General features: G+C 42.4%; 1 protein-coding gene across 1 annotated transcript in view; it reads right to left on the bottom strand.

Moving 5' to 3' along the window:
- Window positions 1–23,723, bottom strand: part of LOC145401046 (uncharacterized) — a 174,294-nt gene that overhangs the window by 147,923 nt on the left and 2,648 nt on the right. The window contains exon 2 of the mRNA XM_080273422.1: window positions 16,454–16,595. Coding sequence (XP_080129548.1) covers window positions 16,454–16,595 — 142 coding nt within the window. The remainder of the gene's footprint in view (window positions 1–16,453; window positions 16,596–23,723) is intronic.

Here is a 23,723-nt window from a genome sequence, read left to right as displayed (position 1 = left end):
AGCAGGAAGAACATGAGGTCATGACTTGGTAAGGGTGGTCATATTACTCTTACTAGAGTTGTCAGGCTTCTGTTTAGGCTTAACTGACTGAGAGGCAGCAGCAGCCTGAGAGTAGGAAGTTGCAATAGGGGTGTCAGGTTGAGAGATGGATTGGACAGGAGGCTGAGATGGAGAGGCAGAGTGTGTGGCAAGAGGAACATGTTCAGGGTCAGTCTGTATTTCAACAGAACACATCACGGGACGGGACATTACCGCCGAAGCATAGGACCTATTCGGCATGGGAGTTGCATGCAACTCCTTCACCTTTTTCCTAGCTTCGTAGTAGGAAATGCCCTCAGTTGCTTTCACTACGCAGACCTCTTTCTCCTCCTTCCACTTGGGACAATCCCTAGAGGAAGTGAAGTGTGCGCCCTTGCAATGAAAACAAAGTACCGTCTCCGATGTGCAGTGTTCAGCATCACGTCCCTGTGTTGCACATTTGCCACACACTGACTGGGAAGCCTGACAAGTCTTATCATTGTACCCATATAATTGACACCTTAAGCAACGAAGTGGATTAGGGATGTATGGCCTTATGTTAACAATTTCGTAGCCAATTTTCACATGGTCTGGAAGTGAAACTTTGCCAAAGGTCAAGACTGTGGTGGCAGTCTTTGTCCCCATGCCTTCGGAATATCTAGTAATGAACCGGGCATCGATTAAATCCTGCAGAGCAAGTTCCCATATGATCTCATCCTCTTCCATAACCATAAGAACCCTGCAGGTGATGACACCTTTGCAGGAATTCATGGAATGCGGGATCCTCGGCTCGACATCATATTCGTGGAACTTACTCAGTTTCATTAAGTCTTTTACCTGGGATGAGTTACGGTTTTGATGAGAAGGTCTCCATTACCAAGTTTTTTTTAACTTGTTCCACCTCCCCAGCCCAGTGATCAATCACTTTCTTAATGATGAGAAGATTGAGACTGTTCAAGGGAGTGGAACCTAGAGCATGTAAGGTTACATACTGAGCATAATGTACAGGGATGTCCATGGGGCTACGTGTCTGGGGCCGTTCAGTCTGTGGGCGGTCAGTCCGTCTATCGGTCGGGGTTTCGTCAGGACCACCTCCCCCACTGAAGGGGGGGGGGAGGCAGCAGGGGCGTCCATCATAGTAACCACTTCCCCCTAACGGGGAAGTGGGAGAAGTGGGAAGGAGAAAAGATGAGCAAGGGACGAAACACACCTGGACCAAACACCTAAGGCTGCAATTGCCCTCTCAAACCACTCCAGGGAGGCCCGACCGTCAATTCACGCCCCAGAGCGATCAGTGGGAGGGACCCTCTGTGGGCAATAAGCAAAGGTGATCTCAGTGTACAGGAACAGACACCTACTGTTCCTAGCTATTAGGGAGGGGAGGAAAATGAGAAACTAGCTAGCCTAAAGTCACCAGAAGGATGAAAAAAAAAAAAAAAAAAAACTAATTGCCGGTGTGGAAGATCTGAAAGCTAGAGGAGAGAGCAGCGCAAAACACGTCTGACCTCCCCGCGATCATGCATCAAAGTCCCCGTTTATTGTTGCAGTTGCTTGACCATTTTATTCAGCTGTGGCGATCCACCTGGCATTGATGAGAGTCATAAAGGCTGTATTCGACTCCTCCCGTGTGGAATGATTATCCTGAGTTAAATAACAACGGTGGAGAAAGTAAAAGTATAACAACAACAACAACAACAGGACAGTCGGATTGAAGAGGCAAAACAGAATGATAAAAACATCAAGTTATTATTCCCCAAATGAAGCTTAACACCTACAAATACACAGACTTGTATTCTAGGCATGGCAAAAGTCTTGGCTTCGTAGCACGTTTTATTCAGCGATTTGTTCTGCAACTTACCTCTTAGCGCCCTCTTGTATATCATTGATGCAAAGTATGTTGATATAAAAATGATGTGAACAGCAAAGGAGATTGTTTAGGTGTTATATGCAATATAAACAACTTAGAAAGAGGTGCTATGAAGCCTCCTGTGTGACTTACAAAATGACTTATAGTCTACGAGTATAAACCCAATTAAATTCCGATGGAACTGAACTCCATCCCAGATTACTGTGGTGCTGCGAAGGGACACCTTCATGTGGTGGCTTCAATACAACCAGGCGGCTCACCTGCCTGGTTAGGCAAATGTCCCTCAGCGACTTACCTGTTCCCCCGAGAGAAGGATGTTGGACTGCAGAAAGGCAGCATACTCGTAAGTCTGAAGTCGGCTGAGTTTACGCTTGATATGAACCTGGGACAACTACAACATCAGCAAGGGATTGAAGACTGTTTTTAACATGTTACCACGACAGTTCTGTGTCAGGTTGAACGGGATCGTCGGCTGGTAGCAAGAATAATATTAGAATAACTGCATCATCGTGCTGTATATTTGTTAATTAGATTTGTAGTTGGACGGAGCACCCACCATCCACTCACTCGAAATTGTGCTGCCTTAGCTGACTCACCACTGATTAACAAAACAAACTCCTCACTAAAACTCACGAAACCACCAACTATACTGGGTGGCAGTCATATTACCAGATGGCGCCTGGTAGTCTAGAGGAGCAAGATGCTCCAACCAGATGGGGTACGCAAGGCTTTACATTGGAGGAGTGGTTGGTGTTTATTGCTCACATAATGCCACTTAAGAGCAAATGAGGTTGGTCAGTCTTGCCATCAGTGTGAGAAACTGAGTAGCATAGTCCCGAACCCTTACACTGCTAACAAGGCAGAAAAGGAATGCATGATGGATGGATGAATGAAATTTAATTTACATATACGAGTACATTCTCTACGGGATATTTTTCATTTTTCCTGCTTTTTTGCTTTATATCTTTTCTCCCTACATCTGATTCTCTCTCTCTCTCTCTCTCTCTCTTTCCTTTCCTTCCCCTCACATCTTTCGCTCCTGTTGAAAGTAATCCCTCCTTTTGGCGTCGTCCCTTCACACACACCGTTCCTTTGATGGCACACAACAAGGGGACAAACGTATTTTTTTTGTTGTATGTACTGTCTCAGAGGCAAGCCAGTGAAAATCTGGAAGGGAAGATCCCCCCCCCCCTCACAAAGAAAATAAATAAATAAAATGGTGTGAGGAAGAAGAATATTCAAATGAAAATTAGTTGAAGGTAAGTGGAGGAGTAAGGTAATGAAAAAAACGTACGTAAAGACTGGCAAAGTAGAAAGCGCAAGAAAATATTAGGAATGTAATAGAAGTAAAAGTTTTTGTAACGAAAATAACACATTCAGAAATGTCAGTCTAAAGGAATGAGTGAGATAGGCATACATGTAAGTAAATAAAAAGTTCTAGTATCAAAGTGACACGGAAAGAACTGAAGAAAATGCAACAAAGTGAATTTTGGGAAAAGAATAAACGGAGGAAAGTGCCAATAAACAGATTAAATGCATTTTTAAAATGGCTAGAAAAGAATATAGTTATTAGGAATTGTCAGTCTAAAGGACAAAAAATAAAACTCTGAGGCGAGTGCAGACTCTAGATTTTACAGAGACGGGGGAGCTTCTGAAGCTGAGAAAAAAGACTAAAAAAAAGGCTAGATCAGAATGCACAAACGGCCGCAATATCAATATATGTTTGTCTTTGTCTAACTGTCCATCCATCTGTCTGTCTGTCTATTTGTCTGTCTATCAATCTGTTTATCTGTCTATCAATATACACCTATATATATATCCATCTATCCTCTCTCTCTCTCTCTTTCTCTCTGCATTTTGTGACAGAGTCACGTCAAAATAACTGCTTAACAGTGTTTATCCATACTTTACAACAATCCTTCCCACCCACTTCCCACGGCACACCACATTTCGCTTAACTCCATACATACATACATACGTACATACATTCATACTCTCGCCCCTTTTCTCTTCATCTCCTTGGTCTCTCTCTCTCTCTCTCTCTCTCTCCTTTCCCCAGCCACGTTACGTTCGTATATTCTAAATCCTTCCATCACAGACTCTCCCACTCTCTCTGCCTCTCGGTCTCGGCGTACCTCATTTCCTTCCAAGCATTTTTTTTTTAAACACCTCCCCTAGATCCTCTATCACGTACTTTCATAGTGTCTCTCCCTTTGGTCCTCGGTCTTGCTTTTCTCCTCCTCCCAATCATATAACTTTCATACATTCTCCCAGTTCCTTCTGTCTTGCCCTTGGCCTCCCTCTCCTCTTTCAACCACATTAGTTTCCTACGCTCTTTACGGTCCTTCCTCACATCTGTCTCTCTACCTCGTTCTGTATCTCCCTCTCACTCCAGTCACCTAATTTTCATACACTCTCTTAGCCCCTCCTTCACTTTCTCTCGCATCATATCTCCCAACCTCATTCTCGGTCTCCGTGTCCTCGGTTTGGGTCGTAAAATCTTTCGAGGTGTAACTTGTCCTTGTAATACTTTCCTCTCCTGCCACCTCACTCTAATACACTCTGATATCGTCTTGCACTTTATTTCTCCACCCCGTTCTCAGTATTCTTTTCCTCCTCCCCCTAGCCGCTTCTCTTTAAAACACTCGTCTATTCCTTCCCCATATACTCTACTAGGTCATCTCTCCACCCCATTCTCTATCTCCGCCTCCTTCTTCCTGTACTATCACCTTTCACTAATACACTTTCATATACTGTATACTTTCTCCTTACCCCTCCACCTCTATCTAGACCCTCCTCTCCTGCTCCTCCCGACCACAACACTCTTATAGAAATCAATATGCGATTTATAGTTTTCCGTATCGTGACTATTATTATTCAAATATTATTGTATAAGGCTGTATGGTTATAGGGAACAAAAACTCTAGCTTAGCCTTTCAGTCTTTGGAATTCATTTTCCCTCTGGGTAAGCCTTACGACCACCATCGACCCCCTGTATTTTTTTTCCACGAAGGCCGGAAAAAGTTATACATTACAAACGATTTCATTAAGAGATGAAACAATCTCCTTTTCCTTGTTTTGTTTTGGTTTCTTGCATTTTATACCTTACGTTGATTGCTCATAACATGATCGATACGTTAATGTACCTAACTGATCATTAGCATCATCATCAGATCATCATTAACAGCCTGACTCAATCTGCTGCAAGGCAAAAGCCTCTCTCATCTTTCTTCACTATGACTTTTTCGATGCTAGCCTGACAGTAAGTTTAAGCACGGTTGGGTAAAACCATGATTATTTAGTTACATTCTCTCTCCCCCCAGCCCTCTCTCTCTCTCTCTCTCTCTCTCTCTCTCTTTATCTATCGATCTATCTCAACCAGGTCAGTCGAGGGCGTCTTTTGTATTAGATTTTGCCTTTCCGCAGATTAACTTATTCGTTTTAGAAGAGATTTTTCAACGCAGGTTTGGAAGATATTTTCTTAACGCGTTCACCAACAGAAGATTTTCCTGGGATAAAAAAAATAAGTGGCTTGAAGAAGAAGCAGCCTAATACCAACGACGCCCTCCTTCAAGGTCAAAAGATGGACAACAGTGTAGCTGAGAGTCAATATAATGATGGAGTGAGAAGAAGAGACAGACAAAGACCAAGATGGAAAGATGAAATTTAAGGATTTGGTGTGACCAACAGGTCAGATTGAAGACAGAGGAGAGAGGCCTTCATCTTGCAGTAAACTGACTCAAAATGATGATGATGGTGGTGATGATGGAAGAGGTCTTCATTCTGCTGTATACTGACTCAGGCTGCTGATGGTGATCATGATAATGATAGTAATGATGAAGATGGTGATAATGACAAGCAAATAGATTTTCTTATAATTCAAGCTTTCACCTCAGCACCACGCATTTGATAATAAAAGCAGGACACAGCCTTGGCCGAGCTGAATATTTTCCTGTATACCGTATTTCTGTTCTGTTTTAATAAAATGACTCAGATATCGTGCTTCATGTATTTCATCTCGCTCGCAAACAATTCTGCTGGGTTTAATTTTCTTCCTTCCTCGATTTGCACAGCAATATCTCACCTTATAAATCTGCAGACAGGAACGTAGAAAATGTGATGCCGCTGGTGAGTTTTTGTGGTTACTGACGTGACCGATGCAAAGGGGAGAGAGAGAGAGAGAGAGAGAGAGAGCTGTGTGTGTGTGTGTGTGTGTGTGTGTGTGTGTGTGTGTGTGTGTGTGTGTGTGTGTGTGTGTGCACGGAAAAGATGAAATGGATATGGAATACAAAAGACTGACAGACAAAGCAATACGACAAAATGAAAGGAGATAAAAAAATAAATTGCAAGGAAAGGGAGATGACGAATTGAAGGAAATAAAAGTAAAAGGGAAGAGAAAAGAAGAAAAAGATACTAAAGATCAGGGTTGGAAGGGTGAGTGTAAGGAATGGTTAGGAAGGGATGAAAGAAATGGTGAAATGTAGCGTGACTGCCGTAGTACCAACTGTAAACGAAAGATGTGTAGGCGTGTATTCTCGGACGCTTAGGATTTTTCCTTTGCGATAACCTTACTTATTACCTCTTATTATGGCGCCTACATGTGGTGTTGCTGTATACTCTGGGTGGTGCAGTTACAGCATCCACTCGGAAGCCAGACCTTCTCATATTTCCCTGCACGTGTGTATTTAACCCGCCCCGTCCCAGAGACGTGAATTCACGTCCTCACATGATGTGCACTCATATCCCGGAGACGTAAATTAACGGGGCAACATTGCAAGGTCCTTAATTTGCACAATTTTCAATTTTCGCGAGTGATTTCGCGAGTGATTTTTGGCACGTATACACAGGACACCTTCCTCTATTCCTCTACAAGATGCCAGGCAGGGACAATACATTACACCGCATAACCTCTCCCCCCCCCCTGCACGCCATTGTCTCGGCAATTCACCTGTTACCAGTGACCTGGCCAATAAAGACATTCAGGGCCAGAGTGATTCCCCAATCGATGACAATGTGGAGGACAAGGTTTACATAGCATTAGAGGAAGAAACAGTCAGAAATGATGATCAAGTAATGTGGGAAAAAAAGGTCATGAATGGTGATGAGTCAGTGAGTGAAACAATGCTAATAATGCCTATATTACTGTTTGAAAACCAATATACTCTTGTACTACATATAAATTCGTACCAAGTAATTAAATAAATACTGTTTATGAGTGGATAAAATAGTTACCCTCCCATAGAACTCGTTTTCTTTGGTGCCAGCCTGTTAGAAAACCCAGTCAGGTAAGGAGGTACTCGTACCTGTATCGAGTATTTTAAACCTCAGGTGAGCGATTTCTCTAAGAATATTCAATGTTTCTCACCAAAAGCGAATGTTTGAGCCTAAAAAAAAAAAAGGTCCAAAAATGTCGGGACTGGGGCGTACCACTGCCCAGAAAACGTCAGGATGGGGCAGGTTAAAGGATCTTGGTTCGACCCTGGTGAGGCGATGTCTAACACCACAAGGAGATGCCGCTCCCTTAGCAGAAGCAGTTACTATATATATATATATATATATATATACCTAGGCTGCTTCCCCCAAGGAAAGGGATGTAGCCGAGACAGGACGACGCACTCCCAATTAACTCATTCACTCAGACACATTCATTTGCATCTTAGCCCCAAAGGGAGAAGGGACAGATCCTCACCGCAACAGACCACACGTGGGTCAACTGCGCAGTGCAATGAGTGACATCCTCAGCAGGGCCCGACAGCAGAGCTGGTTTACCCCTGCCACATCATAATAGACCCATCCCCTTACCCGCACTTCACCTGATCAGCTGATCAGACCAAATGCGGGAGAATATCCAATCAGGGCTGTGTCATCATTTATTCATTCACAATTTCTCTCCATTTATTTCTGTCATGCACAGCCACTCTTCCTTCCTCAACAGACATCCCTCTCGCATCCAATGCTCTTTTCACATTATCCATCCATCCTATTCGTGGTCTTTCTCAGCCTTACACCCCTCACATCAGATCTAGCTAACTTTTTCATCAATCGCTCATTATCCATTCTCTCCATATGCCCAAACCATCGCAACACCCTCTGCTCAACTCGATCAGCCATCTCCCGAACAACTCCAGTTCTCCTTTGTACTTCATCATTTCTCACTCGATCCATACGCATCACTCCACACATACTCCTCAGACACCTCATCTCCATTACATTCAAACTTTTCCTCTCTACTACACCCATATTCCATGTTTCAGCCCCATATTACACAGTCGGTACGACAACACCCTCATACAGCCTTCTCTTAATATCCATTCTAAGTGAACGACATCTAAACACTTTTTTCATTCCTCCCAGCACTTTTCCTACTTCATTCATTCTAAACTTCACTTCTGCATCTATTCTTCCAGCCACAGCAACATGTGACCCTAAATACTTAAAACACTCTACCTCCTCAAGTAACTCACCATTCAAAATTATATTCATCCTTCTACTATCTACCTACCTCGTACACTTCATCACTTTACTCTTATTCTTATTTACTTTCAACTTCCTCCTTTCACACACCCTTCCAAACTTCTCTACCAACTGTCTCAATCTCTCCTCTGAATCTACCACCAGTGTAGTATCATCTGCAAGCAGCAGCTGCTTCAGATTCCACTCTCTACCATCAACATTCACCAGACTCAGACCCCCACCTAAAACTCTTGCATTCATCTCCCTTACAACACCATCCATATAATAATTAAACAACCAAGGCGACATCACACATCCCTGCCGCAGCCCCACTCTCACGGGAAACCAATCACTCACAGTATTTCCCACTCTTACACACGCTTTACTACTTACATAAAAACTTTTCATCCCTTTTAGTAACCTAACATCAAGTCCATACAATCTTAAAATAGTCCACAAAGCCTTCCAGTCAATTCTATCATACGCTTCCTCTAAATCCATGAACGCCCAAAACACATCCTTGCCTTTTGCTAAATACTTTTCACACACCTGTCTCACAGCAAACACCTGGTCCACACATCCCTTCCCTCTCCTAAAGCCACACTGCTCATCACCAATCACTCCCTCTGTACCCTCTCTAACTCTCTTGATTGACACTCTACCATACACCTTACCTACAACACTCAACAGACTTATACCCCTAAAGCTAATACATTCATACTTATCACCCTTGCCTTTATACAACGGGACCACACAAGCACTTGCCCAGTCAACTGGCACCATACCTTTCACGATGCACACATTCAACAATCTTACTAACCAGTCAACAATAGTCACTCCACCACCCTTCAGGCATTCCACAGCACACTCATCCATACCTGCAGCTTTCCCTTTTTTCATCTCCTTTACTGCCTCCTGCACTTCCTCCTTCGTGATCAAGGAATCATTCAACTCTTCCAAAACATTCATTCCTTGCACACTTCCATCCACAACAATCTCAGCCTCCCTTTCCTCCTCTACATTTAACAATCTTTCAAAATACTCTGCCCATCTCTCCCTTTCGCACCCTCTTCACCTCCTTCCAAAACATTTTCTTATTCTGTTGAAAATTTTCAGTCAACTGCCTACCCCACCTCTCATCTGCTGCCACATTAGCGTCATGCACAGCCCTTCTCGCCCTATTCCTCTTTTCCTTATACCTCTCATATGACACCTCATCCTTCCTCTGCAGCCACACTTCATATGCACGTCTCTTCTCAGCCACAGCCATACTTACTTCCTCACACCACCATTCACTTCCTTTTCTTACACCACCACCCACTCGTCTCACACCACACACCTCTTCCGCATGCCTCACCACAGCACTCTTAAACAACTGCCATTCCTCCTCCACACTGCCATTTTCCTGATATTTCACTGCATTCCACTCATCTTTCAATTTCTCCTGATACTCTTATCATTTTCTCTCTTTTATCCAACTCACTCACTTTCAAAACCTCCCTGCCACACCTAACTCTTCTAGCTCTCACCCATCTCTTACCTACTCTTAACATTCCCTCCACCAAGTAGTGGTCAGACATTTCTCCACCCTCCCCTCTCAAAACTCTCACATCCAGCAGTCTTCCTATTACATTCCTAGACACAACCACATAGTCCATTAATGCTCTATCAACAACCCTTCCACCCTCCTGTCTCACCCATGTATACTTATAAATATCTTTCTTCTCAAACAGCGTATTTCCAATCACCATCTCTTGCTCAACACACAACCCTATCAATCGTTCCCCATTTTCATTCCTTCCAGGCACACCATGCATACCAACTACATCTGCAACTGCTACATTTCCCACTCTTGCATTCAGATCTCGCATCATTACCACAATCACATTCGCTCCAGTACTCTGCAGACACTCATCAACATCATTCCAGAAAGACTCCTTCTCTTCTTCATCCCTTTCACTATCAGGCCCATATGCACTCACAAATACCCACAACTCACATTAAAATTTGGCTTTCACCCACATCAGTCTCGATGACACCTCCTTCCATTCAATCACACACTGCTGTACTTCCGGACTCACTAACAAGGCCACACCTTCTCTTGCCCTTCCTCTATCAACACCTGACAATCTTCCATTCACACTTCCAAACATAGACTCACCCTTCCCTTTCATCTTCGTTTCACACAAAGCTAACACATCCAACTTTCTTCTAACAATCATTCTCCCAATCTCCTCTCTTTTAGCCTCAATCATACTACATCCACGCACATTCATAAACCCAATCTTCAGGGTACGGGGATAACTCAATCCTCCATCCCTTTCTCTGGCCTGTCTCTTTTTAGGAACTAAAAAACAGAGGAGGGAGTCCCTAGTCCCCTCACCCCGACATTGCAAGTCCACTGCTGAACAAAGATGTCCACCACAACATTCTCTACTAATTCCTTGACTGAGCCAATCTCTGTCACGTTTTGCCTGAAAACTTCTCTGTCTCATCTATCCACCTCCTGTCTGGCCTTATTCTGTTACACTTACAATCTCGTCAAGTCCAGTCAGTCAGCCTTCTGCACTATCACTTACCCCTCATTCTTGCTACATGGCCTGCCCACCTCCATTTCTGTTCAATTATAACTTCTATCATGTCTTTGAATTTCGTCTGCTCTCTCACCCAAGTTGATCTTTTCCTATCTCTTCAAGATATTCCCAACATTGATCTTTCCATAGCTCTTTGAGAACAGATCAGTTTACTAGTTTTTATTAATGTCTTGCATAATTCTGTTTTGAAAAATCTTTGACTGAGGAATTTTCTTGTGACCTGTTGGATTCTTGTAATGACGTTTTCCGAATTTGTACTTGCCTTGCGACCCGTAGCAACTGAGACATGTATACACCGTATGCTCGAACTCTTGGTATGTTACCCGACAAATTTGGGTACGATATTATTTCAAAATTATAATAATCTCCTTTATCATAGAGTTTTGCTGATATAATTTTGTTTTCTATTTTGATATTTATTTCCAAAAAACTTGCTTGGTAGTTGTCGGTGTTTAATACTAGTGCTTCGGGATACATTTCTTTTATCCTTTCATTCATTTCTACATCATTGTTTAAGGATATTAAATCGTCAATGAATCTTCTAGTTTTGTCAAATTTCTTCGCTACTGAATATTGAACTTTTGACATTTCGTTCCATTCATTTCAATTCCAACTACCGTATATAAGTGTATATTGCCATGAATGGGGCCGGGTCTGTTCCCATGGGTATTCCTATGCACTGTTTGAAAACTATATTTCTGCAAGTAAAGAAGAACTTTTCTACCATGTAATATGTCATATCTATTTTCTGATCCTCTGAGAAAGCCAAGTTTTTGTCATCTCTTACATTTACCCACTATCCTTCGTGTTCACCTACTGCGATCAAATGCTTATTCAATCCCTTAAAAGCATTCTGCACTGTCTATTCCAACGTCTTTTTTATATCCTCATATTCGATCTTCGTGTATAACGTTGAAAAATCATATGTTCCTACGCCTCTTGCGTTTCTTTTGTGATTGATGGAATCAACATCCTTTCTGCACGCACACGCACGCACAGACACACACACACACACACACACACACACACACACACACACACACACACACACACACACACACACACACACACACACACACACACACACACACGGGCTGAATCGCTCGCAACGGTATAGGGGAAGTTACCGAAAATCTTACCGTCCTGCTTTGCAGGATTAACTATAATATAATAACCAGAACGCCGTAACGTTGTTCTAGGACAATTCTGATACAGAACTTTCCACAGTGACTGCCTACTAGAAATCGAGTTATAAAAGGCCCTTCAGGTCAAGATCACTGATCTTCTGCATGTAAATTTAGGCCATCACGCTATATAAGCCCATCAAGCTTGGTGGCTCAGGCTTTATTATTTCATGTGAAATCAGATGACTTGTCTGTCTACCGGAGTAGTTCAGAATTTTGGACCATAGGCATTAGGCAACCTCAGAGAATAATGATATGATCTGGACTGCATTCTGGCCATGTTCCAGGTACCTGTATGTGCCGTAAAAATTTCAGCTCTCTAACTTAAGTGGTTCTTGAGCTTTAGGGTCACGTTCTTTTCGGATTCTATCCGGGTTCCAGTAGTCGGTCAGATGAGGCGGCCAACCAGTACTACAATATGGCAAAGAATGGAGGCTGTAGCTCGAACGGTATGCGAATGGCAGCGATTTTGATCATTCGTGGGATAGTACTAATATTGACAAAACCTACAAAACTTCCCACAGGGATGTGGGATGTTTTAATAATAATAATCATCATCATCATTATCATCATCATCATCATAAAGTGATCGGGGACTGTGCTCACAACCTTTCAAAGTTTAAGTCGCATTTGTGACTGCTTGTTTATATATTAGTTCTTACCTTAGTTTTATTCAGGTGAGAATATATCAACACAATTTTTCTTTCTGATATCAATAAGCTTATTTGCAGGCGTGTTTATCCTAGAAATTGGCGTATATCCTGTTTGGAGTTCTTCCAAGTACATTATTATTTTGTGTTTGGTTGTACATTGGTAGCATATATTAACAATTACATGCTTGCTATTTTTTTTCCTTACTTGCCTATAATACTCTTCAATATTTCTTTGTTCAACGGATACTTGAATAATAATTTGCTATTAGCAGTGTGCGGAACGTAGTATGAAACTATTCAAGATTATGACTAAATCGCCCTCTTGAGTACGATGTAGAACAGTTGTATTCCATTTTTGCTCTCTGCAGACGATTTTATTCAGATCAGAGAAGGTATTTCGAAAAGAGGGGTAAGATGTAGTCTTCATTAACCTCTTCGATACAAAGTCTTCCCCAAGTTGCATTCAACTGTCTGGAGGAAACGAGAATAAACTACAGACAGTCAGTGTACCCAAGTGGTTAAAAACAAGCTCTATCACGCTCTTCACTGCTACGATCATTAACAAACGAAAGGCCTCTCGTGGTGAAGGAATTGACCATTCATTCATTCGTTCTAACTAGCCGGAGATTTCTTCCTCTTTTGCAACAAATTTCCGGAATTTCAGTGTCAGTAGGACAATGTTAGGGTTCTGCATCCAATCCAAAGCATTTCATTGCGACCAGAATTATATTCTAATGTTGCTCTCTTGTTTTAGCTCAGCACTGGAAATGGAGAGATGACAGTTTTGCACCTAACCAGGGTGAACAGAGTATGGGACATAATTATTCGAGCGAGGGAAGCGTGCAAGAACACCAAATTTAGTCACAGTTTGGATCCCAAACATATGTATCCGAGCGAAAGATTTATCACATAAGCAAGAAATGGGGGCAGGGGTTGGGAGGAAAACTCTGTAGTACAGCAGCGAACTTTTTTGGATATCTCTGCCAATTTTGTAGTTACAAGAAAGATAGACACCAATTTGGAAATCGCATAAAAACCCTCAATTATTTTCATTTTATAGACAACCTGTAATTCTCAATAGTTTTTCCCGTATATCGAGGAAACGATTTTTTATAAGGCAGATTAGCGTAACAGCCGGCTGTGCAGGAAGTAACAGTCTAAGGTTGCGTGAGTAGCGCAGCAATATTTTCCGACGATTGCTGACAGCAACCAGGTTTGCGTTTTCAAAACAATTAATACCTTCTGTTTAGCTTTTTTTGGGGGGAGGGGGAATTTTTTTACCGAATCCATGTCAAGCTAGTACAATACCCAGATCGACGAAAGACACTCTGAATTTCTGATTTCTGATTCGAATCGAAACACATCGAGAGATCTGATAAAAGTAATTTTTGTGAATGAGCAAAAAGCAAAGTCAGCATTTGAATACTTTTTCTACAGTGTACAGCTTAGCAAGTTGCTTTCTTTCTGAAGGCAACTGCAGTACAACGTCAGGTAAGCAAATTAAGCATTCGTTACATTTCGTCAAGTACTGAAATCAGATATCAATATTATTGCTCGCTCGAACACGTTTCATACTTTCAGCGTGGACGCCTATTACGTGTTAATAATTCCTGGAATACCTTTACGCCTAATCTGATTTCACAAGGCTACCACCAGAGGAATTTACTCAATACTGCATAGACCTCAAGCAGTGAAGAGTCAGTGAAATCTATAACTAACCCCTGCAGAGAGAAAAGTCTCCCCATTGGTGAATAATAACGTCTGGAGATGGGCTGGGGTAGGGAACAGATTAAGGACAAGAAATTCATTAACAGTTGTACCTGATTTTCTGCAAGACCCACGGACATGTTATACAAACACTCCTGCCAATACCATCACACCAGTCATGAACCAAGAAGGATATATACAAACATCCCCTTAATGCCATCACACTAGTCATGACCGGGAAGAAATAATTATACAGACACCCCCGCTAATGCCACCACACCAGTCATGAACGGGGCAGGATATATACAGTACAGACACCCCCGCTAATACCATCACACTAGTCATGAACCGGGAAGGAAATATATAACACCTCCGCTGATGTCATCACACTAGTCATGGACCAGGAAGGATAAAGAACCTTTTTTTTTTTTTTTTTTCTAGTTTTGTGAAATAAACAGCAAAATTAACCTTTGAGCCTAGTTAAGGGGAAACTATTATTTCGGTGGCTATCACTTAGGCTTGGTGGATGAGTTTGGGAGAGTGTGTAAGAAACGGAATCTAAAGGTGAATGTAGGAAAGAGTAAGTTATGGTCTTCGAGAGAAGTGAAGTCAGTGAACGTACAGTGAGGCTGGATGAGGAGGAAATGGAAACTGTGAGTGTGTTTAAGCACTAGGGTAGTGTGTTGGGTGAGGATGGAAGTTTGGAGGGTGAAGTGCTTGAAAGGGTACAGCAAAGTAGAAAGGTTGCAGGTTCCTTGAAAGCAGTGATAAGAAACAGGGAAATGAACATGAAGTGAAAAAGTTACTACAAGACAGCATTGTGATACCAACTCTAACGTATGGAAGTGCAGCTTGGACATTGTCGGATGGACGGAAGTCAAATGTGAAAGAAGTGGGAATGAGTTATTTGAAAGGAGCATGCGGAGTCACATGCACAGACTGGCAAATGAGGAAGTGAAGGAGCGTTGTGGTGTGGATGTGGATGTGATAGGAAGCGTTAGGAGAAACACACTGAGGTGGTTTGGCCATGTATAGAGGATGGAGAGTGAGAGACTGACAAGGAGAGTGTATGTGAGTGAGGTGGACAGGGTGAGAGGGAGGGGGGCCAAGGATGAGATGGAGGGATGGAGTGGAGAGGTATATTAGGGAGGGGGTGTGTGAGCTGGGAGCAAGACAGTGAAATGGCGGGGGACAGAGTGACATGGAGGCTATTTGTTTGTGGCCACCCCTTACGGAATTAAGGCGTCTGGCAATAGATATATAGATAGATAGATCGCTTAATTAATAACAGTAGCAAGAATAAAATTTTAAAAATGCGCCACCGCTGTAAGTTATTCAAGTCGGACACATGGGGAAGTGTAGGAGCACTGTGGTGTTGAGGTGCATGTGTTGAAAATGTTGGACAATTACTATGAGATGGTTTGGTCATGTGGAGAGAATGGAAATTGAGACTGACTACTGGAGGATATGTGAGCGAAGTGGAGGGAGAGAGGGAGGGAGAAACTGAGGATAAGTTGAAGGGACGGGGTGGCAGATAAAACGAGAGCGTTGGGAACTGGAGGGAATGCAGCCTGGTGGTGGAGGACAGAGAGACATGGAGACAGTCTGTTCGTGACCACCCCCTCCAGGATTAAAATGTCTGGCTATAGATAGATAGGTGGAGAAATAGACAGATAGATCGACGGATAGGGGCAGACAGACAGGCATAGACAGATTGATTAATAGACAGATAGATAGATACACAGACACAAAGACAGATAGACTGACAGAGACACACACAAAGGCTGACAGATAAACAGGTAGACAGACAGATAGACGGACATTAATAGGTATACAGATAGACAAAGACCTATAAATGGTTAGATGGACATATAGATAGATGGACAGATAGACATACATACTGCGAATAGATAGGTATGCAGACAGATTCATAGGTAGGCAGATGGACAGATAGATAAGTAGACAGGTAATACTTACTGAGAACAGTCATATATCCCTTTGCCGTCTCAGTACGAAAGCTTGGGTGTTCAGCAATGACCTCACAGCGGTACACCCCCGATGCCCTGACACGTAGCTGAGTCAGGCACAAAGTCACCTGATGCTCACTGCGGTACGCCTCCTGGGGGTACGGTAAAGCTGGATTTAGGGGCATAGGTGGCTGAGGACCTAATGCTGGGGAACAGGAATTTAATAACCTGCTAAGAAGTCGATTGCTAACCACCCTATTTGTGCCACTTAGCACTTGTCTGTTCCCTCCAAATGTTTCCTCCCAATGATTATTTCTGTACTGTTTACTGGCCTGAACCATTTCTGTCCAAGGATCCTAAGAAAACACACACTTTGCCCATGCTAGTTTCCTTCCACCCTAGATGCAAGATTAAGGTAAGAACAAACTGGTCAAATGCTAATAATGGAATATACATAGGTGACTCACGCACTGCGGCTCAGCTCCTGGAAGTAAAGGACAAGTGGTTTAGGGGTAAAAGGTAGTCTAGAATCTCTTGTTATTACTGTGAACCCAGTGGACTGCAGGAAGCCCGCCATTTCAAGTGGTTGTTCCCTGAGGTCTTTGTCTGAGGCTCTGTCGAAGGACTGTTTGTGCTGAGTGAGGCTACTGTGTTGTGGTGTGTAGGCAGAATGAAGTGTAAGCTGTAATGTGTGTTAGTACTGTGACCAAACCCTGACCTTATACGCTCATGATGGGGTTAAGAAGAATTAGATGATGGCTGGATGATTAGAAGCAGGGAAGGGTGTAGGACAGTGGCTCTTAACCTATGGGTCGCGACCCAAATTTGGGTCGCAAGGCCATTTGGAGTGGGTCGCCAAGAGACAAATATATTACTGATATTATTAATCTTGTATACTATTACTTTTTACATATTACCGTACTTGTCGATACTTCACACTTTACATTCTCTCTCTTTCTCTGTCTCTCTCTCTCTCTGTCTCTCTCTGTCTCTCTCTGTCTCTCTCTCTCTCTCTCTCTCTCTCTCTCCTACAGTAGGCGATTGCATTTGGCTTAAAAAACGATTATTACCATGCACACAACTGGGAGTAGCGTACCGGTACTGTACATTTTATATTTTAAAACTTAACCGTTTTCATTTCGGAGTAATGATGCCCAGCTCATGGCTTACGTACGGTACCGAGGTCCAGGAGACATGGAAGAGGAATTTGTTTTGTCGGCCATTACACACAACCACAACCAGAGAAGATATTTTCAGTACTGTGGACTCATTCTTCAAGGAAGAAGGGCTTCAGTGGAATCAGTGTTTTATGTCTGTTGTGACTGTGCACCAGCAATGCTGAGAGTACGTCATGGCTTCATTGCTAGAGTTAAAGAAGAAAATCTATTCGTGCTGATTGTTCACTGTCTCCTTCACCGTGAGAATCTTGCTTCTCAGGGGTTGTCACCTGAGTTACAGAAAGTGATGCAGGATGTCATCCAGGTAGTCAGTTTCATTAATCTAGGGCTGTGCCCTCCAGGATCATCAGTCGGATGTGTTTTGATTTTGGTTCAGAACATGTACACGTGTTGTACCACTCTGAGGTTAGGTGGCTGTCACGAGGAAGGGTGCTCCAATTGTTGCCTGAAATGCGGAACGAGACTGAGATATTTCTAGCAAAAAAGAATCATTCACTGGCCCCAAAGATTCTCTGATTCAAAGTAGGTGATGCAAATGGCTTATCTTGCAGATATCTTTGCTGAGATTAACGCCTTGAACATTTCAATGCAAGGTCACAACAGACATTAGTTGGGCTGTCAGAGAAGGTAACTGCATTCAAGGGGAAACTGAAGCTGTGGAAGAGTAAAACTGAGACTGGGAAGACTGCGTCGTTCCATCTTTGAGTGAATTTCTGGAAGACGAAAAATTCTCTCTCACCCAGGTCCAAAGCATCATTGTGGAACATATCTCCCGACTAATCGAAGAGTTTTTCACTACATTCCTGAGAATGTGATGAAATATGCCTGGGTAAGAAATCCCTTCAGCATTGAAGCTGAAGACTTACCTGACGAGATTTCGAACATCAGCTACCTCCAGGAGCAGCTCATCGAGGTTCAGAATGATGAAAAACTTCGTTATGATTTCAGGAAACAAAACGAATCACTGAGCTCATTCTGGATCAGAGTTTACAAAGAAAAGAAAATTCTTGGAGGTGAAGCCCTGAAAGCATTCCTTCCCTTTGCTACAACTCATCTGTGTGAGGCAGAATTTTCTGCACTCATAAAGTACAGAAACCGTCTACAACTAGAGCATGACCTAAGATGCAGTCTGTCATCTAAATCACCCCGGTTTGAGAAGCTGATTGAAACTTTTCAGTGCCAGGGATCTCACTGATTATAGTACTTTATGTCTCAGACAATATCCAAAATAGTGACTCTCTCCTTAATGGTCAGAGTAAATAGGTGCATCATGAACATGAATGAATTATTTTGATTTTCTGATCTTCGATTTATTTTTTTCCTGCCAAATTGTGTTGATATTTTAGTTCTTAGGAAGGAGATATAATAAAAATGAAATTTATTTATTATGACATCAATAAAATATTGAAATATTACTTTGGTTTTAGTCACATGATATGACACATATGTTTGTTTCACTTCTGGTGCAGAGTAAGTTTACGAGGGTTTGGGTCGCCATATAGACCATCCTATGGATTTTGGGTCGCCAAGAAACAAGGTTAAGAACCACTGGTGTAGGATCTGATGATGGGAAAGAGAAAGGCAGAAGAAACTGGTCAAATGTTGATACTTGATGCACGCAACTTAGTCACGCACAGCTGTACACGGTGCTCACTGCGGCACATCTCTTGGGAATAAGCCAAACCTGGAGTCAGCGGCAGGGTTGACTTAGCTTACAATACTGGGAAATAGGAGGACAGATATATGCTCTTTTCGCCATAATTTGATCAAGATTTTCTTTCTTTGGAAGCTTGTTGTCCGTAGCTCAGTGGCAGGGGAAAAAAAAACGGAGGTTCTGCTTCCTTTCTGTAGCATTTCTTCCTGGCTGGAATTATTCTTCGTGTAAATCTATTACTACGACTCACATTGAAGATGAAATTTTAAGTCGTTAAAGTGAAAAAAAAAGGGCAAATCTGGTATGGGAATTCAGTGTTGTACACGTTAAAAAAAAGTTACGTCTCTCTCTCTCTGTGGACTACAGATGACGAAGTAGTTCGTATATTACTCCGGATAATGCAGAATGGTTTCATACATCTTATGAGGAACTCGGTGATAATTGGTTAAGGGAGACAAGTGCTTTCAGGAATAGAAAATGAGCATGGCTAGCAGAAAAGATAGGCAATATGAGCAGAGTTGGTGGTGAGGGTAGAGTGAGGTGAGGGTAGTACGCTTTACATAAATGGGAAATGTCAGTTATCTAGTAAGCCTATAGGAATAATAATGACTTATTTCGTTCTCAAACCACAAGGAGAATAAGTAAGCATGCACTGCACTTAAATATCTGGTGTGTTACGACAATGGTAAAAACAAAATGCTAACCTACCCTAACACAGCCCAGCTAACCCATATTGTCCTGGAAAAGAGACAGTGTGTAACCTTGCCTATCCTAACCTAACCTTAACAAACACAGACTCTCCTGAAAAAAAAAAAAAAAAACTAACCGTACCAAACCTATGTAAAAAAATAACAGAACAAAGGAAAGAAAAACAAATGAATAAAAAGAAAATAATTCATACATCAGACTGCAATTGTCCTCCATTCACAAAAAAATCTGTAACACTTGGACTTGAACAGTCGCAGGTTGAAGTTGGATGGAAACCACTCTAGGGAAGCGAGCTGCAGAGATGCAATTCGTGAAATAAAAGAATTCTGAAAGGCAGAAGTTCTGCAATATGGCTGTGTGACAGTTCAGTCGTGAGCGCTACCAGATGCTCGTGTAGGGAGGAGGAAGGCGTGGAGAGGTGGCACAATGGTTGCAACTCCGTCTGAGCATTTGTCATAACAGTATCTGTAAAATAATGCAAGGGAGGTAACATTCCTACTTACCTGTAGGAAAGGTAGTTCATTTGAAATAGTAGAGTTATTGATAATTCTAGCACCTTTGTTTTGAATTTTCTCTAGTTGTTTTAGCGCATCCTCTCCACATCCATCCCACAAGAGTGAGCAATATTCCAGCTGAGACCACACATAAGTCTCATAAATTATAGCTAACTGCTCGTCGGTGAAGAAGTTACGGAGTTTCTCTGAAGCAGTTTTAGCAAGCAAAATAACGTGAGAGGTCCAGCTGAGGGAATTTCAACACATACAGATAGGAATATTAGAACTTTTTTTTTTTTTTACATGTCCGACTCTGGGCAAAGGCTTCAGGGCCTATCCCCAAGTCCCAGTAGTCCTCCTTGCGGTCCAGTCCCACATCTCCACATGTCATCACTTCGGCACTAACATCCACCATCCATATTGAAATACATGCTTCCTTCGGAACCGGGTGGATATTGGCTTCTCTCCAAGAATTAGGGAATGAAGCAGAACGTTTGCATAGTCTGAATAACTTAGCGGGAACAGGTGCAAGTTCTGGGAAACACTTATTCAAAACTTTTTCAAAACAACTGGAGGAATTCCATCTGGACCTGGAGCTTTTGTAGGTTGGTAAATTGTCTAGGAAGGATTTTACATATCTGGTCTGTATCTTCAGAGGAGTAATTTCGGGAGAATCAAATTCAAGTACAGGGACATTCTGGCTGACTCCCTCTAAGGTTGAATTTCTGGCAAATGTACTGGCAAGGACGTTTGCTTTACCACGCAGGTCATTTTCGGTGTTACCATCTGAAGATTTTAGTAGGGGAGTGGGTGATGACTTGGTAAAGTTATTATTGAAGGAGCTGTGAGTTGACCAGAATATTCTATTGTCATTAGGATTATTTCAAAGTTTGGATGCTTGGTTGTAAAGAAAGTTTGACTGAACGAGATTCATTACTGCTTTAGCATGGTTTCTAGCAATTTTAAATTGACTGAGCAATTATTTTTTTTTTCTTAACCCATCAAGTCCTGAGCTATTTCGCACCTCCTACACCCCCCAATCCCGAGGTATTTTCGATTTTTTTTTTTTTTTGGCTAAAACCTCTGCTTTTGGTGAGAAACATCGAAATTTCATAGAGAAATCGCTCACCTGAGGTTTAAAATACTCGATCCAGGTAGCAGTACCTCCTTGCCTGACTGGATTTTCTAACAGGCTGGCACCAAAGAAAACGAGTTCTATGGGAGGGTAACTATTTCACACCACTCATGAACGGTATTTATTTATTTACTTGGTACAAATTTATATGTAGTACAAGAGTATATTGGTTTTCAAACAGTAATATAGGCATTATAAGCATTGTTTCACTCACTAACTCATCACCATACCTGATCTTCTTTTACCACATTACCTGATCATCATTTCGGACTGTTTCTTCCTCTAATGCTATGTAAACTTTGTCCTCCACATTGTCATCAATTGGGGAATCACTCTGGCCCTGAATGTCTTTATTGGCCAGGTCACTGGTAACAGGTGAATTGCCGAGACAATGGCGTGCGGGGGGTAGGGGGAGGTTATGCGGTGTAAGGCATTGTCCCTGCTTGGCATCTTGTAGAGGAATAGAGGAAGGTGTCCCGTGTATATGTACGAAAAATCATGTGCGAAAATTGAAAATTGTGCAAATTAGGCATTTTGCAATTGCACGACGTACCAGTACGTCGTCGAGACTGGCAAATGCAAAATGTTGAAACATACCCATACGTCGATGGGACGTGGTGGGTTAAGTAAAAGTTATATGCTAAGGAATTTTAGGTCACTGCTCTGGAACAATAGCTGTCAAGCCATTTTGGGGAGTCTGATCTTTTAGTGAAACGTTGACTGGATATGAACAGTTCCATCTTTCCTATCACAACCCTCTTTCTGATCGTCAGTATGGGTTCCGTCGGGGACGCTCCACTGGCGATCATATCACCTACCTTTCAGACTCCTGGTCATCCTCCTTTCGGGACTTTGGCGAAAGCTTTCCCGTTGCACTTGACATCTCAAAGGCTTTCGATCGAGTCTGCCATAAATCTTTAATTTCCAAACTGCCCTCTTACGGTTTCCATCCTTTTATCTGTGCCTTCATCTATAGCTTCCTTTCTGGTTGTTCTATAGCTGCTATAATAGACGGCCATTGTTCTTCTCCTAGATCTATCAACAGTGTTCCTCAGGGCTCTGTCCTATCACCAACTCTCTTACTTTTATTCATCAATGATCTTCTAATCCTATCCACTCGTAGGCTGTTGATTCCACCCTTCACCTATCCATTAGGTTTCTGCAACGTCCATCTCAGCAGTTACTTCAACAAACAAGGGATGAGGCTATGGCATACCTAATGTCTGACTTGGCTCATATCTCTGACTGGGGTAAAAATAATCTTGTTGCTTTTAATGCATCAAAGACTCAGTTTTTACACCTATCGACCGAACATAATCTTCCACAGGAGTATCCACTAATGTTTAATAATATCCAGCTCAATCCTGCATCATCCTTGAACATGCTTGGGGTTTCATTCACACGGGACTTGTCTTGGAAAGATCATATTGCATCTCTTGTAAAATCTGTTTCCAAGGGATTAGGTGGCTAAGCCGATTCCGTGCCTTCATTACCACTGCACAGTTGTTGACTTTATACACGGGTTTTATTCGCCCCTGTTTAGAGTACAACTCTCATGTGTGGCGAGGCTCCTCACATACAGCTCTTCTCAATAGGGTGGAGTCAAAGGCTATTCATCTCATCAATTCTCCTCCTCTTACTGGTTCCCTTCAACCTCAGTTGCACTGTTGCCTCTTTATCTCTTTTCTATCACTGCTTCAATGGTCACTGCTCCTCTGAACTGTCTCCTTGCATCCCTCCACCTCTACGACGGGTGCGTAGCACCCGTCTAGCAACAAACTCTCATCCATTCTCTGTCCAGCTCTCTAATGCAAGAGTTAACCGTTACTCCCAGTCCTTCATTTATGCAACACTTCAGCTCTGGAACTGTCTCCCTCTGTCTGTATTTCCTGCTTCCTATGATCTCCAATCTTTCAAACACAGTGTGTCCAGACATCTCGAAATGAATGCATCTTGAACTTGGGTCTCTTTTGTATTTTTTTTTTTCTTGGAAGGAAGGTTTTGCTGGCTCAGCCTTCGGTTCCTTCTTCCTCGCATAAGAAAAAAATACCAGCTTGTATTCAAGTCATTAATATGGGACTGGGTGGAAATGATGTCACTGGAGAAGAAAG

This window comes from Coenobita brevimanus, chromosome 54, assembly GCF_032717465.1.
Source record: "Coenobita brevimanus isolate Jiangsu-jjx chromosome 54, ASM3271746v2, whole genome shotgun sequence".
Classification (NCBI taxonomy): domain Eukaryota; kingdom Metazoa; phylum Arthropoda; class Malacostraca; order Decapoda; family Coenobitidae; genus Coenobita; species Coenobita brevimanus.
Note: the sequence above shows the minus strand (reverse complement) of the source record. Positions and strands in the feature narration are given on the sequence as shown.